The 22,210-nt window shown below is 41.5% G+C and overlaps 1 protein-coding gene across 1 annotated transcript in view; it reads left to right on the forward strand.

Annotated features, from left to right (window-relative positions):
• The window catches only part of ZC2HC1B (zinc finger C2HC-type containing 1B), a gene marked incomplete at its 5' end in the record, with an annotated part of 33,845 nt that extends 11,849 nt beyond the window's left edge, over positions 1–21,996 (forward strand). Inside the window, 4 exons of the mRNA XM_027552144.1 lie at positions 8,627–8,766; positions 13,914–14,019; positions 21,203–21,287; positions 21,784–21,996. Of these exons, the coding sequence (XP_027407945.1) occupies positions 8,627–8,766; positions 13,914–14,019; positions 21,203–21,273 (317 nt within the window). The remainder of the gene's footprint in view (positions 1–8,626; positions 8,767–13,913; positions 14,020–21,202; positions 21,288–21,783) is intronic.
• Positions 21,997–22,210: the final 214 nt, after the last annotated feature.

Genomic DNA, 22,210 nt, shown 5'->3' on the forward strand with positions numbered 1-22,210 from the left:
AAAGAAAAAAGCTCTTAGAAAGGTAGAAATAGAAGGGAACTTCCTTAATAAAGGACATCTCTGAAAAATCTATAGCAAACCTCAACTTAAAGGTGAAAAGCTGAACACTTTCCCACTGAGTTCAGGACAGAAGCAAGTATGTCCTTTCTGACCACTTCTGTTCAGGACTATCCTAGACATAGTACCCAATGTAATAAGAAAAAAAGTACATATTTTATACACACACACATAAATTTAAAGGTTGGAGAGGAAGAAGTAAAACTCTCCTTATTTACAGACAGCGTGATCATGAAGGAGTAAATGTAGAAAATCTTACAAAACTACAAAAAATGCTACTGAAATTACAAGTTAATTTAACAGGCTTTCAGGATATAAAGTCAGTATACACAGGTGAGTTGTATTTCTATATACTAGGCATTGGAGAAGGAAATGGCAACCCACTCCAGTGTTCTTGCCCTGAGAATCCCAGGGACGGGGGAGCCTGGTGAGCTGCCGTCTATGGGGTCACACAGAGTCAGACATGACTGAAGCAACTTAGCAGCAACAGCAGCAGCAGCAGCAGGCATGGGTGGGTTAGTTGCTCAGTCGTGTCCAACTCTTTGCGACCCCGTGGACCACAGCCCACCAGGCTCCTCCATCCATGGAATTCTCCAGGCAAGAACACTGGAGTGGGTTGCCATTTCCTTGTCCAGATACTAGGCATAAACAGTTGAAAAAAATGAAATGAAAAATGACATTACAATCATGTAAAAAACATGAAATACTCATGTATATATTTAACAAAATATGTGTAAGACTTGTAAAATGAAAACCGGAGGACCAAAATTAATGGAGATATTTACCATTTTCGTGGTTTGGAAGACTCATGTATTGTGTTACAAAGTCAGTTATCCCCAGATTGATCTGTGAACAAAATGTAATTCCAAGGAAGATCCCTGTGAGTTTTCTTGCCAATGGGAACTGACCAGCTGATATTAAAATTACACAGAAATTCAAAGCCAGGATAGTTTTGAAAAAAGAATAAAATCGAGGACTAACCTATCTGATGTCAAGATTTAAAATAATATTACAGTAATCATGACAATTTGGTATTAGAATATCAACTGAACAGAAAAGAGAATCTAAATATAGACCTCCCCCCAATCAGTTTGTTAATTGACTTTTAACAAAAGTAGTTCAGAGTGTGAAAAGAGAGTCTTATTAACAATTGATGCTGAGACAACTGGATATCAAAATGGCAAAAATGAATTTTGATCCTTATATGTACACAAAAATTCAAAATGAATCATTGACCTAACATAAGTGCTGTAACTGTAAGATTTCTAGAAAAAACAAACATCTTTGATCTAAGAATCAATGAAGATTTTTTAAGCTGGATACAAGATACAGTAACAATTTTTTTTTAAGGAAATTGATAAACTGGGCCTTGCCAACATTAAAAACTTTAGTTGTGAGAGATACCATTAGGAGAATGCAAAGGTGAGGTATAGGGCAAGAGAAAATATTTATAACACATGTATCTGAGGGAGGTCAAATATCAAGAATATTTAAAGAAATTTTATGACTTAGTAATACAACAACCCAATAAGGAAAAGGCAAGAGATGTATTTGAACAGAATGTCACAAAATAATGGTCAATAAGCACATGAAAAGATACTCAACATCATTTTTAACAGGGACGTGTAAATTAAAACCACAGTGAGATACCAGTACACACCCACTTGAATGGCTAAAATTGAAGACTGACAATACAAGAGATGGCTAAGATATAGAACAGCTGGAACTCTCATATGCTGCTCCTGGAAGTCTAAAATAGTACAGTCACTTTGCACTGGTATTTTCTTAAGTTAAACATACAGTTACCTATACAGCAATTCCTATTCCTGACTATGCAAAAAATGGAAAACATGTCCTTGAAACAGACTTACACATTAATGGTCATAGCAGCTTCCTTTAAACAGCATAAACTAGGAGCAACTGAAAATAACCATCAGCAAGTAGACGGAGAAGCAAATTGTGGGATATCTACAAAATGGAATAGAACTGAACAGTAAGAAGAAAGTGTAACTATACATGTAGCACCATGGATGCTGTCTTATAGTAAGATATACAAGGGCTAACACTCATCTTTAGTGACAGGAAAACAGGAGTCTGGGTTTGGTAGAATATTGACTGAAACAGGGGCACGAGGGGACTTTGGAGGTAATAAACTTGTTCCATATTTTGATTGTGTTGGTTACACAATTGAATGTATTTGTCAGAACTCAAATGGGTGCTTTTTATTGTATGTAAATTATTCCTCAACGTTCATTTTTAAAAGTAAAGAAAAAAGAAAATTCTCTTGGCAGTCCACTGGTTAGAACTCCACAATTTTGCTACTAGGGGTTCAGTCCCTGATTGGAGTACTAAGATTGTGCAAGCCACACAGCACAGCAAAAAATAATTAATTAAGAAGTAAAACAAAGTCACAGTGTAATACTATAAAAACCATCCAAAAAATCATCAGAACCTCAATACCAGAGAATACTCTTAATAACTGCTACACTTTTGCTAGGTGCTAAAGAAAATATGACTCGGAATAGTCTGTTGTCTTAAGATGTTCCATAGAAAGATCTATGGTTGTAATTTTGATAAGACTTTGGCAACAAGCTTTGTATAATAAAAGCATCTTTTATGAGGACTGCTTCCTTTTATAGCAGAAGCTGCAGGGTTGATGGCTACTTCTAGTTCTGTAGTTGAATAGTGAAAGCATGTCAGATGTCCCACTGTGTGAATTTCTCTAATTTCCACGTTGGATTTAAGATGTGGGGATTATTGTTTCTTTAAAATAAACAATTCCCTTTGTAAGGCCTCATCAAGTGTACAGTTTATTTTCCTGCCCTTTAAATTTTTATGCTAAAATATCGTTTTATAATTAAATTCTTCCCCATGCCCTTATTATAATTTTATGCACCAAGCAAAATGATTACCTCCAATAGCACATTTTCATTATGATCCAATTATTTTGATTGCACAGGGATTTTATATTAGCCCATATATCCTCCAGCTTAAATACTTAGAAAATTTATACAGACATAACTAGAGTTATTAATCATATGGTCTAGTATATATGAGTTTGGAAGTAATTTCCTTTTTTTTTCCCCAGCATGATTCCCTATTTCGTGGCCCAATTTTTTGACATGCGTATATTGTAATTCTTATGACTTAAGTGAGTTTGCAGTCATTCAACTTTCCAAGATTATGTGACATCTTATGGGGCAGTGATATAGAATATTTACAATTGGGATTTTCAGTGAGTCCTGGGATATTTGCTCACCGTTTCACAGGGCTACATGTTGATACATGGGTATTCAACAAAATGCTTGCATTTTCAAAGATGCTTAATTTTCCACTTTAATCTTTCATGAGATCTGAAGTAAGACTTTAAAAATCATTATCTGTTGAAATAGCACATCATGATTTTTTGACATTATTGGCAGAGGAAGAGGAGACTGGATTGAGATGAGGGTAGAATGTGTAGCTCAGTCATGCTGTGTTCAAATTATTGTTGCAGGAAAAAAACCTCTTCCATTCTCAGTATGTTTGATCTTCTCTTCCTCTGCTCTTTTTGTTTTTTTTTAATTTTTAAAAATTTATTTGGCTGTGCTGGGTTGCTGGGTCTTAGTTGCGGCATGTGGGATGTAGTTCTCTGACCAGGGCTTGAGCCCGGGAGCACTGCATTGGGAGCACAGACTCTTGGCCACTGGACCACCAGAGAAGTCCCTTCCTCTTCCCTCTTAAGCCTGGGCTTCAGGTTCCTCCTGTGGTCTCCTGGAGGACCTAGAGCTTCCTCCTTTCAGAGCATATTCCACAGAGTGGTAATTGTCTTCCTAGTCCTCTAGCCATCTCTGAGATTTTTGTCAGCAGGAAAATACACTTCAGCTTGGTTGTCTCCACAGAGGAATATAGTGAGTGCCAAATCCCTAGAAAGGTGCAATGAATGAATGAACAAGTCAGATTAAGGAAGCAACATGGTCACTGCCATAATCATTGCCTTTGACCAAATTGTCTCGCTTATGGTAGCAGTATCTCTGATATAAACCGTATAAATTGTAACTATGCAGTTGGTAAAACTAAAGAAATAACCACTGAACCATGAACTCAGTCCTAGATGGTTTTCTACACTATCGTAAATGAGTTCTGCATGCTAATGGCACTTTCTATTTTACTTTTCATAAGCAGTTTCTCCCTTGTTTGATAGTTGGAACACAAGCCGGCTGGGCCTGTTTCCTTCTAGTGACAGCAGGTTGCACTCGCCCACTGTGCCACGCCCCACTGTGGATTATTATAGGTAACTTTCACATCATAGGTAACTTTCACAACACCTCAATGGAACAGGTGATGTGTAGGTGCTGGGGAAATTGAAGCTGAAGGAGGTTAAGTAACGTGCCCAAGTGCACACACAAAACAGGTGAAGAGCTGGGGCTCAAAACCAGTCAGGCAGGCTGTAGAGCCTTCACCATCTCCCAATGCTGTCTTCTTTTATTTTGCTCAAGGAATTTGTCACCATGGGAAAATTTTTGTTTCTGTATTAGAATGCTTAGCCCATGATTACAGAGACATTGTATCCTCAAGTTACTTGGAGTGTAATAGGTGTTCAGTAAGTATGGAATTGATGATGAAAGGTCCATATAGTCAAAGCTATGGTTTTGCTAGTAGTCATGTATGGATGTGAGAGTGGACCATAAAAAAGGCTGAGTGCCAAAGAATTGATGCCTTCGAACTGTGGTACTGGAGAAGACTTTTGAAAGTGAAAGCTCTGTAGCTCAGATGATAAAGAATCTGCCTGCCATGCAGGAGACCCGGGTTCAATCCCTGGGCCAGGATGATCCCTTGGAGAAGGGAATGGTGGCAAGCTATACAGTCTGTGGGGTCGAAAGAGTCAGACATGACTGAGTGACTAACACTACTACTAGTGGAAAGCAAGCAGTTCAAACCAGTCAATTCCAAAGAAATCAACCCTGAATATTCACTGGAAGGACTCATGCTGAAGCTGAAGTTCCAATACTTTGTCCATCTGATGTGAACGGCCAACTCATTGGGAAAAGACCCTGATGCTGGGAAAGACTGAAGGCAAAAGGAGAACAGGGCCGCAGAGGGTGAGATGGTTGGATGGCATCACCAACTCAATGCACATGAGTTTTAGCAAACTCAAGGAGATGGTGATGGACAGGGAAGCGTGGCGTGCTGCTGTCCATGGGGTCATAGAGGCGAACAGGACAGAGTGACTGAACAACAATAAGGGAACATTTCATGCAAAGATAGGCCCAATAAAGGACAGAAACAGTAAGGATCTAATGGAAGCAGAAGAGGTTAAGAAGAGGTGGTAAGAATACACAGAAGAACTGTACAAAAAAGGTTTTAATGATCTGGATAACCACAATGATGTGGTCACTCACCTAGAGCCAGACATCCTGGAGTGTGAAGTCAAGTGAGATTTAGGAAGCATTGCTATAAACAAAGCTAGTGGAGGTGATGAAATTCCAGCTGAGCTATTTCAAATCCTAAAAGATAAGGCTGTTAAAGTGCTGCCCTCAGTGTACCAGCAAATTTGGAAAACTCAACAGTAGCCACAGGATGGGAAAAGGTCAGTTTTCATTCCAAAGAAGGGAAATGCCAAGGAATGTTCAAACTACCGTACAATTGTGCTCATTTCACATGCTAGCAAGGTAATGCTCAAAATCCTTCAAGCTAGGCTTCAAAAGTATGTGAACCAAGAAATTCCAGATGTACAAACTGAATTCAGGAAAGGCAGAGGAACCAGAGATCAAATTGCCAACATCCATTGGATCATAGAAAAAGCAAGGGAATTGCAGAAAAACATCTGCTTCGTTGACTATGCTAAAGCCTTTGACTGTGTGAATCACACAAACTGTGGAAAATTCTCCAAGAGATGGAAATACCAGACCACCTTATCTGCCTCCTGAGAAACCTGTATGCAGGTTAATAAGAAACATTTAGAACCAGACATAGAACAACAGACTGGTTCCAAATTAAGAAAGGAGTACATCAAGGCTGTATATTGTCACACTGCTTACTTAACTTCTGTGCAGAGTACGAAATACCAGCCTGGATAAATCATAAGCTGGAATCAAGATTATTGGAAGAAATATCAACAACCTCAGATAATGCAGATGATACCTCTCTAATGGCAGAAAGTAAAGAAGAACCAAAGATTCTCTCAATAAGGGTGAATGAGGAGCATGAAAAAGCTGACTTAACCCTTACATGACATATATTGAGGAATAAAGCCACTTCCCACCCCCCCAAAAAAAAGGTGGCTTAAAACTCAACATTCAAAAAACTAAGATCATGACATCCAGTCCCATCACTTCATGGCAAATAGATGGAGAAAAAATGGAAACAGTGACAGATCTTATTATCTTGGGCTCCAAAATCATTGCAGATGATGACTGCAGCCATGAAATTAAAAGACACTTACTCCTTGGAAGAAAAGCTATGAAAAAGCTAGATACTGTATTAAAAAGCAGAGACATCACTTTGCCAACAAAGGTCTGTATAGTCAAAGCTATGGTTTTTCCAGTATATCTTATACAGATATGAGAGTTAGACCATAAAGAAGGCAAGTGCCGAAGAACTGATGCATTTGAATTGTGTGCTAGAGAAGACTCTTAAAGTCCCTTGGATAGCAAGGAGATCAAACCAGTCAATCCTAAAGGAAATCAATCCTGAATATTCACTGGAAGGACTGATGCTGAAGCTAAATCTCCAATAGTTTGGTCACCTAATGCAGAGCCAGCTCACTGGAAAAGACCCTAATGCTGGGAAAGATTGAGGGCAGGAGGAGAAGGGAGCAACAGAGAATGAGATGGTTGAATGGCATCACTGATTCAGTGGATATAAATTTGAGCAAACTCAAGGAGACAGTGAAGGACAGGGAAGCCTGGCGTGCTGCAGTCCATGGGGTCACAAAAAGTTGAACATGATTTAGCAACTGAACAACAGCTGCCAAAGTGTGAAGTAAAAGTTAAGTGTTAACCATTTCTTTTATTTCAATTTCTTATATATTCAAATTATTTCATTTTATGAGTATTCATTTTAGGAAATGATCTATTGAAAAAGAAAACTCCCCAAACTGCTTAAAAAGATGCCTTCAAAAAAATCTTTAGCTTTGAACATATCACTACTTTAAATATCTATTTGTAGGGGTTTTGACTATACACTAAACCAAACTTCTATGCAGAGCTTAAGATGGTACTATCTCATATCCTTCTTGGAGAAGGCAATGGCACCCCACTCCAGCACTCTTGCCTGGAAAATCCCATGGACGGAGGAGCCTGGTAGGCTGCAGTCCATGGGGTCGCTAAGAGTTGGACACGACTGAGCGACTTCACTCACTTAACTTTTCTCATATCCTTCTAGGGAAGAGAGATAGTTATTATCCTACCTCTTGAATATCCACTTTGTCATCCCTTCAAAGTGCCTAAAAGAAAACAACACAACCCCCACCACCCCTCTTGCTGTGGAGGAAGAGACTCCAACCTGGCTTCAGAACGTGTGATCATCTCCCCGATCTGAGAAGACTGGGGATCTTTCGCACTTCTCCTTTCTCCCACTTTCTGTGTGTGCGCATGGTCAGTCGTTCAGTTGTGTCCAACTCTGCAACCCCATGGACTGTAGCCCGCCAGGCCCCTCTGTCCATGCGATTATCCTGGCAAGAATACTGGAGTGGGTTGTCATTTCCTTCTCCAGGTTTTCAGGAATCGAACCCGTGTCTCCTACATTGCGCGCAGATTCTTCACTACTGAGCCACCGGGGAAGCCCCTCCCACTATCTAGTAATTGCAGATTGGACTGACTGAGACGACCGGGTACAGCCCAGAGCCTCAGAGGATTCCACGCCCTAGCAGCTGCCAGAGAAGTTCTGACACTGGAAGCTGGAGTCCTAGCATCCCTTATCGCCTGTTTGTCTTTTGGAACCCTCACTGCTCCCTTTTCTTTACCCCCTTTCTGAGCATATTAATGTCTCTCCACTTAGGAATTCAGTAGGAAAATCTAGTTAGTGCTGAAGGAGTGTGATGTTGGTTTCAAATTCCACCCCCCTCCCCCAGTCGCTTGGGCTTTCCTGCTAGCTCAGTTGGTAAAGAATCCACCTGCGGGAGACCTGGGTTCGATCCCTGGGTTGGGAAGATCACCTGGAGAAGGGATAAGCTACCCACTCCAATATTCTGGCCTGGAGAATTCCATGGACTGTATAGTCCATGGAGTCGCAAAGAGTTGGACACAACTGAGTGACTCACTTTGTCAGTCATCACTGCCAAATTTCATCAGTACCACATATATAATTAATCTATTTTCTAAAAAAGCATAGCATGTAAACATTTTAAGGGAACACTTGTAACTGAAATAAGTACATAGGTAGAAAAATTTTCCTCCCCCTTGTCGTTTATCCGAGCCCTTTCATGTCTCCCCCTCTGGAACAGGCTGTCTCAAACCAGAGTTTTGTACCTCACTCTTTCACTTTGGAGCAGAGTTCATACTCTGTTTATTTCATTTCATATAGTCCTTCCCTTCCAGAGTTGTTTTTGAAATGTTAATTGCCTTTTCATTGTTATCTTTACTTTCAGATTATATTCAGTGTCCATATTGTAAGAGGAGATTTAATGAAACTGCAGCCAGTCGACATATTAATTTCTGCAAGGATCAAGAGTCTCGCCGAGTCTTTGATCCAGCCCAGACAGCAGCCAGATTGGCATCCAGAGCACAGGTAAGTCTCTCACCCCAGGTGTTGGCTCCTGTGCCCTTGTCTGCCCAGGGAAAGCAGGTAGAATTTGCAAGGGAACCTAAATCACCTGTCCTGAGAACTCTAAGGATCAGGACAGCCAATCTTCATGGGACTTGGCTACTTTTGAGCAACACTTTCCAGCTAAACAGCACCATTGGATGTTGTACAAAAAGTTCTCTACAGGGTCTGAAGGTTCTTAGGTTGAAGACTTAGCTATCTAAGTATTGTTTCTATACTGTTATGGTAAGACTCTAACCAATGGTGATTATCATCAGCTTTAACCACCCTCAATAGTATTTAGAACCTGAAGTGAAACTGGCATAAGTGGAGGAAACTGTCACAAGGAGCCTGTTCTACGGTTTGTGTTTGCTCCATGGAGAAGGGTCTGCAGCTTCAAAGCCACAGAATCATCAATGTAAAGTAAATAAATAAAACAGCTATTATAAATTGGAAAAGACCCTGATGCTGGGAAAGATTGAATGCAAGAAGACAATAGGAAACAGCAAACAGCTGGAAACAACTGGAAACAGCAAACAGCTCCATACACATCAAAGGTACTGGAGACATAGCTTACAGTATACTATGAAAACCATTAGTTTCATAAACATGTCTTAAATACCAAGAAAAGATTGTTATATTGTTCAGGCACTAAATCATGTGTGACTCTTTGCAGCTTCCATGGACTATAGCAGTCCAGGCTTCCTTGCCTTTCACTGTCTCCCAGAGTTTGCTCAAATTCATGTCCATTGAGTCAGGGATGCCGTCCAACCATCTCATCCTCTGCCTTCCCCTTTCCTCCCACCTTCAATCTTTCCCAGCATCAGGGTCTTTTCCAACGAGTCAGCTCTTCACATCAGGTGGCCAAAGTATTGGAGCTTCAGCATCAGTCCTTCCAATGAATACTCAGGGTTGATTTCCTTTAGGGTTGATTGGTTTGATCTCCTTGCTGTCCAAGGGACTCTCAAGAATCTTCTGCAGCACCACAATTTGAAAGCATCAATTCCTCAGCACTCAGCCTTCTTTATGGTCCAACTCTCACATCTGTATATGACTACTGGAAAAGCCATAGCTTTGACTATACAGACCTTTGTTGGCAAAGTGATATCTCTGATTTTTAATATACTGTCTAGGTGTGTCATAGCTTTTCTTCCAAGGAGCAAGTGTCTTTTAATTTCCAAAGAATAACAAGGAGAAATAAGAAAGGCTTCTTAAATGGCTGCTATCAAAAAGTCTACAAACAATAAATGCTGAAGAGGGTGCGGAGAAAAGGGAACCCTCTTACACTGTTGGTGGGAATGCAAACTAGTACAGCCACTATGGAGAACAGTGTGGAGATTCCTTAAAAAACTGGAAATAGAGCTGCCATATGACCCAACAATCCCACTGCTGGGCATACACACCGAGGAAACCAGAACTGAAAGAGACACATGTACCCCAATGTTCATCGCAGCACTGTTTACGATAGCCAGGACATAGAAGCAACCTAGATGTTCATCAGCAAACGAGTAGATAAGAAAACTGTGGTACATATACACAATGGAATATTACTCAGCCATTAAAAAGAATACATTTGAATCAGTTCTAGTGAGGTGGATGAAACTGGAGCGTATTATACAGAGTGAAGTAAGTCAGAGAGAAAAACACCAATACAGTATATTAACACATTTATATGGAATTTAGAAAGATGGTAATGATGACCCTATATGTGAGACAGTTAAAGAGACACAGATGTAAAAAACAGACTTTTGGACTCTGTGGAAGAAGGTAAGGATGGGATGATTTGAGAGAATAGCATTGAAACATGTATATTACCATATGTGAAATAGATCGCCAGTCCAGGTTCGATGCATGAGACAGGGTGCTCGGGGCTGGTGCACTGGGATGACCCTGAGGGATGGGATGGGGAGGGAGGTGGGAGGAGGGTTCAGGATGGGGAAACATGTACACCCATGGCTGATTCATGTCAATGTATGGCAAAAACCACTACAATATTGTAAAGTAATTAGCCTCCAATTAAAATAAATTAATTAAAAAAATAGAAAGCCTTCTTAAGTGAATAGTGCAATGAAACAGAGGAAAACAATAGAATGGGAAAGAGTAGAGATCTCTTCAAGACAATTAGAGATACCAAAGAAAAGATTAAGTGGGTCTGAATACTTAACAGTAGAGGATTGTTTAGAAAGATTTCCATGATATCCAACATGTCATAGGAATGGGACCCTCTCTAACAATAGCACACCCTACAGACTATGGATTCTGACCTCCACATATACTAGACAGTTACTGAATATCTACGCTGTACCTGCTGCTGCATCAGGTACTGGCTGATCAAGGGTTTGTGATTCAGAGGAGGTGGCACCCTTGAAAGCAGTGCAGTAGGAAGATGTCGGAGAAGGCAATGGCACCCTACTCCAGTACTCTTGCCTGGAAAATCCCATGGATGGAAGAGCCTGGTAGGCTGTAGTCGGCATATTCAGGAGTATGGTGGAGGCAAAGGCCACTTGGGATTCATGGAAAGCTTCAAGGAGGAGCAAATACTTTCCCCAAAATATCAAATGAGTTTACTGGTCTACATTTGAAGTTGAAAAGGACATTATGCACTAAATGTCCAGCCCGTGACCTGAGGAGCCCACCATGTAGAGCTGAAGGACAGAGAGCCTGTGGGTGAGTGACAGGGGGTGGCACAGGCCAGGTGAGCATCAGAGTCAGGAGGGCTTTAACCCAAGTGGACTCAGAGAGGAGGAAAAGGGATTAAGTGGATAGATGCCTTAAATCTGAGGCCAACCAACATGAGGGCCTGGAAGCAGGAATTGAAAGTCCCCAGGAACCCCAGAAAGTCCTATCCATCTTTTCTTCTTGTCTCTTCTTCCTATTCCACTGCTGCTTCATTGTCTCTCTGCAGAACTTGGCCTTTCTGTCCAATTGTCCATCACTAGCCTCACACATCATTCTATATGCAATGTAGACTGGTTGCATAATGCAGACTTTAGTAACATGGAATTGATATCTTAGAAAGATCACCCTGGCAGTTAGTGTTCAAGATTAACTGGTGAGAGACCAGTTAGAGCTACGCCAACTGAAAAAGAAAATGAGGGCCCAGAGTCAGAGGGATGTGTGTGTGGGGTTTTTGTGTGGAGGGTGTGGATTTAAAAGAGAATTGTTGGAACTGAGAAGCTGATTGGAATATAAGGTAAAAGAGTATCAGGGTTGGCAAAGAGGCTTTTAGCTCCAGAGCAGATAACACCACACTTCTAGATGAAAGAACCCAGAAGGCAGCAGTGGGGAGGTAGTCATTTTGGTAAGGAGCCTACGATAACTACAGTTGTAGAGATTCAGTCTTTACACGTGAAATAGCGTGGAAGCAGTGCAGTGTCAGAAGAACTTGGATTCTACAATCAGTAGTCAGGGTTTGACCTTCAGTTTTATAATATACTATCTGTAGGTTAGTTTGGACAAGTTCCTTGAATTCTTTGAGACTCACTTTAGCCTGTGTCTGGCTGAGCTGTTAGGGGGATCACAAGTAACAGCAGTACCACACAGAGCCCCCTACCTTTACCCTCTCAACACTGTCCCCGACCCCTCTTCCCCTCTCTGACGGTCCTCTCGAGTGGGGCAGGCACCACAGTTTTGGGGGAAATATGACTGCTTTGGACTTATAAGAGTGAAAATGTTAGCCGCTCAGTTGTGTCCAACTCTGTGACCCCATGGACGGTAGCCCACCAGGCTCCTCTGTCCATGGGATTCTCCAGGCAAGAATACTGGGGTGAGTTGCCATTCCCTTCTCCAATCCAGGGATCTTCTCAATCCAGGCATCGAACCTGGGTCTCCTGCACTGCAGGCAGATTCTTTACCATCTGGACCACCTGAATTCAGCTTAATTTTGGGGGGGAAATAAAAGTACAACTCTACCTAGACTTTCTAAAGCAGTAAAGGGTGCATTCTGTTTCTTCGAATGCTTCTAAGCAGTCCACGAAGTGAGTCGGTGTTCATGGGGCCAAGGGGAGCAGAGGGGGAAGCAGCGGACGGAAGTGCTTTTTATTCCTGAAGAAGGCCAGCTGGCTGTCCTGAGCGTAACCAGCAACTTGGCCTGGTTCCTCTCCTTGTCTTCCAGAACGAAGTGGTGATTGGGAACACAGAAGAAAAATTGCTTGCTTTCTGAATTGCTTGCTTTCTGAGTAAACTCGCTGTGGAGTGTATCTGAACAGCAGTGCTGTTTCCCCCATGCCAGCTTCGCCACTCTGCTGCCTGCCTCATCGTGGAGCTTATTGAGAGGGAGAATAAAAAGGGAGGTGTTGTCTCAGTTTGGAAGGGCTGTTAACAGCACAGCTGAAATGTGTTTCTATTTTAAACATAATCAGCTTTAAAAAATGTGTTATACCCTTAACCAGAAGAGACCCGGATGGGTTCTCTGAAAATAGCTTTCTTTGTTTGCCTGGGGATGAGCTGCATGCCATCCCCTCGCAGCAGGCCCTGCCCAAGTGAGGATTCTCACTTGGAGGAACAGGTTATCTTTGTACCGGAGTTGCCATGGAAATGTGGAGGGATCTGTGGCAAGGTAAAAGGGAGGGCACAAAGGAACTCCCAAGGAACCTTTCGGTCCTTCTTCCGTGTTAATATGGCTCTTCTGCTACCGCCACTCAGTAGGGTGGGCAGTGGCGTGGGGATGTTGGAGTTCCATGTTTAAAACATTTGGTGCCTGCCAGTGCCTGTTTTTCTTCTCTGTGCATGTATTTAAAAACAAAATCATCTTCGAGTATAATGAAAAGCCCAAATGTTCCATAACTATCCTTATTGACATTAAGTGATTTCTTATGTCTCCACATAACTGATCGAACAGGATTAACACATCACCACTCCCCCAAAGGGCTTGATTGTGGAACAAAAGCCCCAAAACCCAGACATGGTTTTGAGCCCCAGCAGGAAGGACAGGAGCCAGGTTACTGAGGTGCAGGGTGTGTGGGTCCCCCTCCCCTGGGCGTCACAGGTCCTGGACATGACCACCCTGCTGCTGGTGCACGGGAGGCCACATTACCTCCTGTATGCTTCCCGAGCTGACAGAGCTCTTCCCTTCTGCTCCCCAATCCCCCACCTCCCCGCTGGTCTCCCTCTCCCTCTGTCTCCTTCTCCAGGGTAGAGCTCAAATGAGTCCAAAAAAGGAACTGACTGTAACCAGTGCTGTGGGAGCTCTGCTACAGAACAGGGCCCTGGAGGCCAGTGCAGCGCCAACCAGGCCAGGTGAGTTGGAATGAGCATCTCAACTATCGAATGACGGGGTCAGAGGAGACCACTGTTGGCTTCGGGATTTGCTGGCGGTCAGCAAAAACTATGACATCCAAAGTTGCTTTGGGATATAAAGATATGTGAGTTTGTTTGAGATTTAGAGCTTATTTGGCAGGAAAGGATATTTCCTAATTTACCAAGATTGTACAACTCTTGACAGTATACAAAATCAGATCTGATGACAATAGCTGGGGCTAGAACCGTTGTTCCCAGATCTGGTAAAATTAAGAAGAGATTAAGGATGGGAGATGGCAGTGTGTCAGGTTTTGTGTTGAAAATAAGGGAAGAAAATGAAATTGTGGTCTCAGAGGGATATCTGTATTTCCATGTTCATTACAGCATGTTTCAAATAGCCAAGATACAAAAACACCCTTCATGTTCATTGATGGATGCATGGATAAAGATGGGGTATATATGCACAATGGAATATTATTCAGCAATAAAAAGAGAAGGCAATCCTTCCATTTTCAACTTCATGATAAACCTTGAGGTGAAATAAGTCAGAAGGAGGACAAATACTGTATGATCTCGGTTATGTGCGTGCTCAGTCATGTCCGATTCTTTGCCATCCCATGGACTGTAGCCCACTATGTCCTCTGTGGAATTTTTCAGGCAAGAATACTGGAGTGGGTTGCCATTCCCTTCCCCAGGGGATCTTCCCAACCCAGGGATCAAACCTGAATCTCTTGCATCTCCTATATTGGCAGGTGGACTCTTCACCAGTGCTCCACCTGGGAAGCCATGTGTGGAACCTTAAAATGTTACACTCAAGTATAGAACAGCCCTTTGGACTCTGTGGGGAGGGGGGTGGCTTGGGAGAATGGCATTGAAACATGTATAATATCATATAAGAAATGAATTGCCAGTCCAGGTTCGATACAGGATGCTCGGGGCTGGTGCACTGGGATGACCCAGAGGGATGGTACGGGGAGGGAGGTGGGAAGGGGTGCAGGATGGGGAACACATGTACACCTGTGGCGGATTCATGTTGATGTATGGCAAAACCAATACAATATTGTAAAGTAATTAGCCTCCAATTAAAATTAAAAAAAAAAAAAAAGAGTAGAATGGTGGTTGCCAGGGGTGGAGGATAGGGTGGGAGAAATGGGGAGATGTTGGTCAAAGGGTAAACTTCCAGTAATGAGATGAATGAGTTCGGGGAATCTAATGTTCAGCAGGGTGACTATAGTTAACAGTACTGTATTATCTACTTAAAAGTTGCTGAGAGGATAAATCTTAAATATTCTCACCACACACACACACACACACACAATACTAACTATGTGAGGTGACGAATGTGTTAACCAAGCTTACGGTGGTAATCATTTTGCAATACATACATGTGATAAATCATCACATTGTACACCCTAAACTTGCACATTATATTCAGTTAGATCACAGTAAGGCTGGAAAGAAAAGGAAATGGGGAAGAATTTCCTTCCTAGAATGAAATAGTGTCTTCCAAGTAGGAAAAAGGAATGCCCACCATTTTAGTATTTACTATATGCTTGACCATTTCTCTTCATCTTCACAATAATCCTCCACATGTTTTAACCTGTGGAATGGGAACTGAGGCTCAGAGAGGGTGAGTTGTTTAAGACACACCACTGGTAGACGGCAGAGCTAGATTAGATATCTCCTGTGTTTACCTTCTTCACTGAGCTGCGTTGCTAGTAATGGACATTCTTCTTTATGGTCAGCATCACTATGAAGTCAATGAATGAAATCATGACCATATTGGCACCTCTGGTCAGGAGTCTTATTCTGAAGGTATTATCAGAACCAGAATAAGAAGTGCCAGTCTCATAGTCCATAAGGTAACAGCATCAGAAATCTTTATCATTAGTTTTTAAATTCCTCCTGAGTTGCTTATCATGGGAGAAAAACTGAGTTGATATTTTAAAAATTCATAGCCATCTAAGCTCAAACCACGAGTTGTTTTTTTTCTTCATTATCTGTAGAGACTTATCCATGAGGTAGGTTTTAGCTTTTACTAAGGAAAAAAATAATTCAAATCATTTATGTATTCTTTTGGTAAAACTTCCACTAACAAGCTTTTTTTTCCGAAGTAAAATGACTAGTGTCCTTGAGAAAAGACAATTTCTTTATATTATAGTTTCTTCTTATTTTTTCAAAGAATATATTATAATGCTTCCCTTTCAGTGAAAAACATCCTTTTGAGTTTGTTTGTCAAGAGGGCGTATTTCTTAATTCATTGGGATTAGACAATTCTGACAGTGTGCCAAGTCAAATGCAAGTACAGCCTCAGAGTGTCGGACCTTCACTCCCCGGTTTAGTAAACCAGGAAAGAGACTGGGAATGAGGGAAGACAGGCCTAGTATTGAAAAGAGGAAAAGAGTTTCCTTCCTTGAACTCAATAGTTAGAGCAGAAGCAAGGTAAAGTGGAAAGGTCCTGAATCAGGGCAGCAGCCCTGTGTCCCAGTATGTGGCGATGAGCAGGACGATACACAGACACTGTTCTGATACACTAGGAAATAGATGAGCAGGCCAGCAGACCTAAGCAGAATATATCATACTTGTTAACTCGTCAACAGTGGTTTGTAGATCACTGTGATGTTGTTAAGTAAAAGGAGAATCCAACATAGCCCACACTAGGTTCTGGGCCACCAGCTGACTGCACCGTCCACTGTCTCCTCTCCATCCGGCTCGAGCAGCCTCTCTTGCTCCTGCTCACTCCTGGCTCAGGGCCTTTGCACTGGCTGCCCCCTCTGCCAAAAACCAAAACATCCCTCAGTGATCTACCCTGCTGTCTCCCTCCCTCCCTCCAGCTCTTAGCAGAGTGTCTTCCCAGTGGGCCCCGCACCAACCCAACCTCTGTGTTTCAAAGTAATCAAACCCACTATAATTCTTTTTGTAGTTTCCCAGCAGTTACCATCATCTAATATATTCAGTACATCTTTATTTTCTTTCTGTCCCATCCACTATGCCAGAAAAGGGGATGTAAGCTTCAAGAAGGCAGGAATCTGTGTACTTGGTTTATTTTGTATTGTATTGCTCAGGTTCGATCCCGGGATTGGGAAGATTCCCTGGAGAAGGGCATGGTAACCCACTCCAGTATTCTTGCCTGGAGAATCTCATGGACAGAGGAGCCTGGCGGGCTATAATCCATGGGGTCGCAAAGAGTTAGACACGGCTAAAGTGACTTAGCCCACACACACCTCTGCTTGTTAGAATTGTTCGTGGCATTTATGAAATGCTCAGTAAATACTTCTTGAATGAAATATATTGGACAAAGTTGATATCTTGAGTCTATAATTTCTCACTTAAATTACTGAAATATGAATAGTCATGTTAATTAGCTTTAAGAGATAGCTTTTGCTTTTATTTCTGGTTCAAGATGCTTTTTCAATTTTAGATTCTGTTCTTACCTGTGGCCTCACCTGTTAACATTTAAAAATAAAATCACCAAGGTTAGTGTGCTTTTAAATTAGTCACATTTCATTTGAAGCCATTCTGGAGAGAAAGCAGAAGTATATTGAGGGGAAGTGAATTTTCAAAACTGTTTAAGGCTTGGAGAAAAGCCTGAGTACTTTTTACTAATGTAAATAGGCCCATGTATTTATCAGATTCTCATCTACTAGCCATTGTATTTGATCTGGTCAGTACTAATCTATTTGTAATAAGAGGATCTTTAAAAAACTGTTGGTGGTGGTCTAGCTATCTTTAGGTTGACAATCTGTCGTTTAGGCCACTTGATGTCACTTACCTTCCATGTAAATCCTATTATTGTCTTTCATCTAGCTGGTAGTTAGCCTTCTAAAACCCAGGCTTTCATTCTTTGACTCTCTTGAGTAAAATAAACATTTAGAATCTCCCATTTATAACCCTTTGTTTTAAATTCACAGTGAGGGAAGACGTGTGTTAGGCACAACCTGCAGTCAGTAATCATTATATCTAATGTTTAACAGTGGGATATAAAAGTCTTAAGGGATTACAAGAAAGAGATCTACTTTTCCCAGGAGATTTTATGGAGGAGGTAATGGTCAGAGAGAGAAAGTTTCATAGAGATGGAGGCTTTGGGGATGAGCTAGATTTTAACCAATGGAGAAAAGTTGGGAAGCAACAGAGATATGAAAATAAGAACACAACACATACTCTGGGGGGAAAATGGTCCATTTGGCCAAAGCGTGGAGAAGAACTGGGATTAAAGTTAGAATGGAAGGCTGGCACTAGAGCAAGGAGGGCCGTAGATGCTCAGCAAGGTGTCCAGACTATGTGTGATTAATGCCATTGCTGGTGTCACTGCCCTGGACACGTGTCTGAAAAGCTCTTATGATGACCTAGGAACTTTTTGGTTCTACAGACTAAGTTAGCCTGCCAAAATGTCTCTTGAGAAAGGGCATTTTTTTTTCTTTTATTTTTAAACTTTACATATTTGTATTAGTTTTGCCAAATATCAAAATGAATCCGCCACAGGTATACATGTGTTCCCCATCCCGAGCCCTCCTCCCTCCTCCCTCCCCATACCATCCCTCTGGGCCGTCCTAGTGCACCAGCCCCAAGCATCCAGCATCGTGCATCGAACCTGGACTGGCAACTCGTTTCCTACATGATATTTTACATGTTTCATTGCCATTCTCCCAAATCTTCCCACCCTCTCCCTCTCCCACAGAGTCCATAAGACTGTTCTATACATCAGTGTCTCTTTTGCTGTCTTGTACACCGGGTTATTGTTACCCTCTTTCAAGTTGCCATGGAAGGAATTAATGCTTACTGTAGAAGATCTTAGAAAATGGAGAGAAGGTATGAAGAGAAAAAAAATCATCCATAATTCCACACCCTGACATGTCTACCGTTAATATTGATACCTCTTTTCACTTTCTCTCTTTATTCGCCGCCTCTTTTGTTTTCTTTTGATCTAAATTATGATCATAGTCCATGTACACATCCTGATTTTTTTTTCCCACAAACTTTGAACATTTCCCTATGGCAAAGAGTTTCTTTAAAAACATAATATCATATGTTTTCAAAGATACATATGATATCACAAAAAGACAATATAATTTGTCTATTTTCCTGATGTTGAATAGGTAGGTTGTCTCTGCTTTTTTGCTGTACCGAATATTTCCCTTCTTCATGGACAGTAGCCCATGCTTAATTGTATGCTCTTCTAAGCTCTTCAAATATGAATCTTCGTTAATCCTTGTTTAATCCTCACAGTAACACAGAGACATACTATTCATAGCCCGGGTTTGCAGGTGAGGAAAGCACAGGTAAGGGAAGCAACTTGCATAAGGAGTTTGTAATAGAAAATGGTAGAGCCAAGCAAATCTTCATCTGCTTTGGGAAAACTGGGTCAAAAAACATTAAGGAGATAATTATATAAATATATATTATTTAGTACATATTATATACTAGTATCTCACAATTGAGCTGGACCGTAAAGAAGGCAGAATGTCAAAGAATTGATGCTTTTGAACTGTGGTACTGGAGAAGACTCTTGAAAGTCCCTTGGACAGCACAGTACTCAAACCAGTCAGTTTTAAGGGAAATCAAAACTGAATACTCATTGGAAGGACTGATGCTGAAGCTCCAGTATTTGCGTCATCTGATGTGAACACCTGACTCATTGGAAGAGTCCCTGATGTGGGGGAAGATTGAGGGCAGAAGGAGAAAAGGGAATCAGAGGATGAGATGGCTGGATGGCATCACCAATGCAGTGGGCATAAACTTGCACAAACTTCAGGAGATGGTGAGGGACAGGGAGGCCTGGTATGCTGCAGTCCATGGGGGTCGCAAAGAGTTGGACATGACTGGGCGACTGAACAACATATACTAGTATATATATTAGGCTTCCCTGGTGGCACAGATGGTAAAGAATCTGCCTGCAATGCAGGAGACCCAGGTTCAATCCCTGAGTTGAGAAGATCCCCTGGAGAAATATGTATATTACTTAGTAGATGTATGTTTAGTAAATTACTTAGAAAAAGATATGGCTCTTCTTTCTCACAAAGATTCTAATGTTCAGATGAGAACTGAGTTTATAACCTAGTCAGCAAATATCTACATGGCTATTTCTCAAGGGATTTGATATATAGATTTATAGGGAAGATACCTCTGGGCAGCAACTTCTCCAGCACCTTTATACAGAGAGACTATGGCCACTGTGAGCTGTAGTTCTGGTTTCTGCTTTGGTTTCTGGAGCCAGTGGATTTGATCAAGTTAAGCATCCTGCCTGCACTAGCCTCCCCTTCTTGTGCTTGCGTGCTCAGTTGCTCAGTCATGTTCTACTCTTTGTGACCCCATGGACTGTTGCCTGCCAGGCTCCGCTGTCCATGGGATTTTTCAGGCAAGAATATTCCCCTCCTTACCTAATTGTGTAGCAAATGTAATGAGTATTGAAGGGTCAGTTACTGATTCCTTGGAAAAAACAAAGCTTGTAAATCTTCGGGTAATATGATCACTGAGTTCTATCCTGTGTCCTTTGATATTGATTCGCAGTTTCCTGGGGTGGTTTGATCATTCTTCCTTTGTAAAACACTGATTAGAAAAGAGGCCTCTAGGACAGAGAGTACTATTCTTCCTTCTTTTTTAATGATTTCTCTGAGAATCCTGTTCCATCCCATGTGGTCCAGCACAAACTGTGGCGTGTTATGCCCATAGATTCCTATGTCTCCATTCCTAGCGGTGCTGCTGAACACAGAGGAAAAGAGTCCTGTTTGGGAAATGAGTCCATCAGTGTGTAAATAACCGCTGGGAGGGAAGGCCTTTCATGCTTCCATGAGGTTTATCAAACCCTTTCTAGCATGAGAGCAAGCAAAGAATTTTGTGAAGATATGGAACATTCTCTGGGTACATTTTGAAAGCTGGGGCCATAGTGGGATCAGGTGTTGGTCAATTTGTATAAATGGGGGGTGGTCATTGAGGTGGTGGGCCAACGGGCCCGTCCATGGTTAAGTGAAGGCTTAAGGGTAGAAGACAGAGGGCTTCTAACACAGATTCTGTTTTCCTTATTATCTGGCCCAGGATAGGGATTGAGAACTTGTCTATAGCTCCGAAACAAAAAGGAAGAATAGAGACTTTTGAGTCCAGTGTGAGAATTTCATAATCATCCTTTTTTTCTGTTGTTGCTAATGTTTGCTTTTACATAATAACAAATCTGTTTATGTCTGCAAAGGATCAGCAGTGGACCCTGCTTCTGGAGCAAAACTCAGACAAGGATTTGCTAAATCTTCTAAAAAAGATTAACTCCTAGAGGCCAGGTAAGGAAAAAAAAAATTTAACTTCTACGTGTTGCCAATCGTCTAAATGGGCAAGACAGTTAATGAGCCTTTAAGAGAATGAATCTATAGCAGGCCAAAGAGGAATTTGGGCAAATCCTGATTTGGGTTACTAAAATGTATGCTCTTGAAACTTACTCTTTTGTTAAACATATAGTTTGAAATGATGTTCAATTTTTGCTTCTCGGATTTGACAGGAAGCAGGAATTCATTTTGTTTCTTGGATTTAACAGGAAAGGGAAATGATTCTTCATTTTGACCAGGAAGGTTACTGCCCTCTCCCTTTTTCTAAACAAAGACAGGTCCCTGAGATTGACACTGAATAGTCACTGTATAGACACTGCTATGAAGCTGGAGAATTCTTGATATTGTGAATTGTTAAAAACAATGAACAATTAAAAGAGGCCTGTATTACTTAACATTCTCAATGTGGGAACAACAAAGCTCCAAAGTAAGTGCCTTCTCTTTCTGCTTTCAGCCTGGTTCCCTCACCGTCCTCGACCTGGATGGTCGTACCCAGGAACTCCACCTAAGGTGAGGGAACCGGAGGCATCTGTTTACACGCCTGCGATTTCTTTGGAGACAGCATGTAGAACAAGTATAAACTACGTTCAAATTTTCTTATCTACTCCCTTCAAATTTTACCCCTCAAATCATTAAACAATGCATCAACCTGTATGATAGTGCTTGATTTAAAGACTCACTTGAAGCTTTTTTTCCCCTGTGCTATACAGTAGGTTCTGATTAGTTATCTGTTTTATACATACATGCTTAGTGGCTCAGTCATGTCTGACCCTTTGGACTGTAGCCTGCCAGACTCCTCCGTCCATGGGATTCTCCAGGCAAGAAGGAGTTGCCGTTTCCTCTTCTAGGGGATCTTCCTGACCCAGGGATTGAGCCTGCAT

This window comes from Bos indicus x Bos taurus, chromosome 9 (assembly GCF_003369695.1).
Source record: "Bos indicus x Bos taurus breed Angus x Brahman F1 hybrid chromosome 9, Bos_hybrid_MaternalHap_v2.0, whole genome shotgun sequence".
In the NCBI taxonomy this organism is placed as follows: Eukaryota; Metazoa; Chordata; class Mammalia; order Artiodactyla; family Bovidae; genus Bos; species Bos indicus x Bos taurus.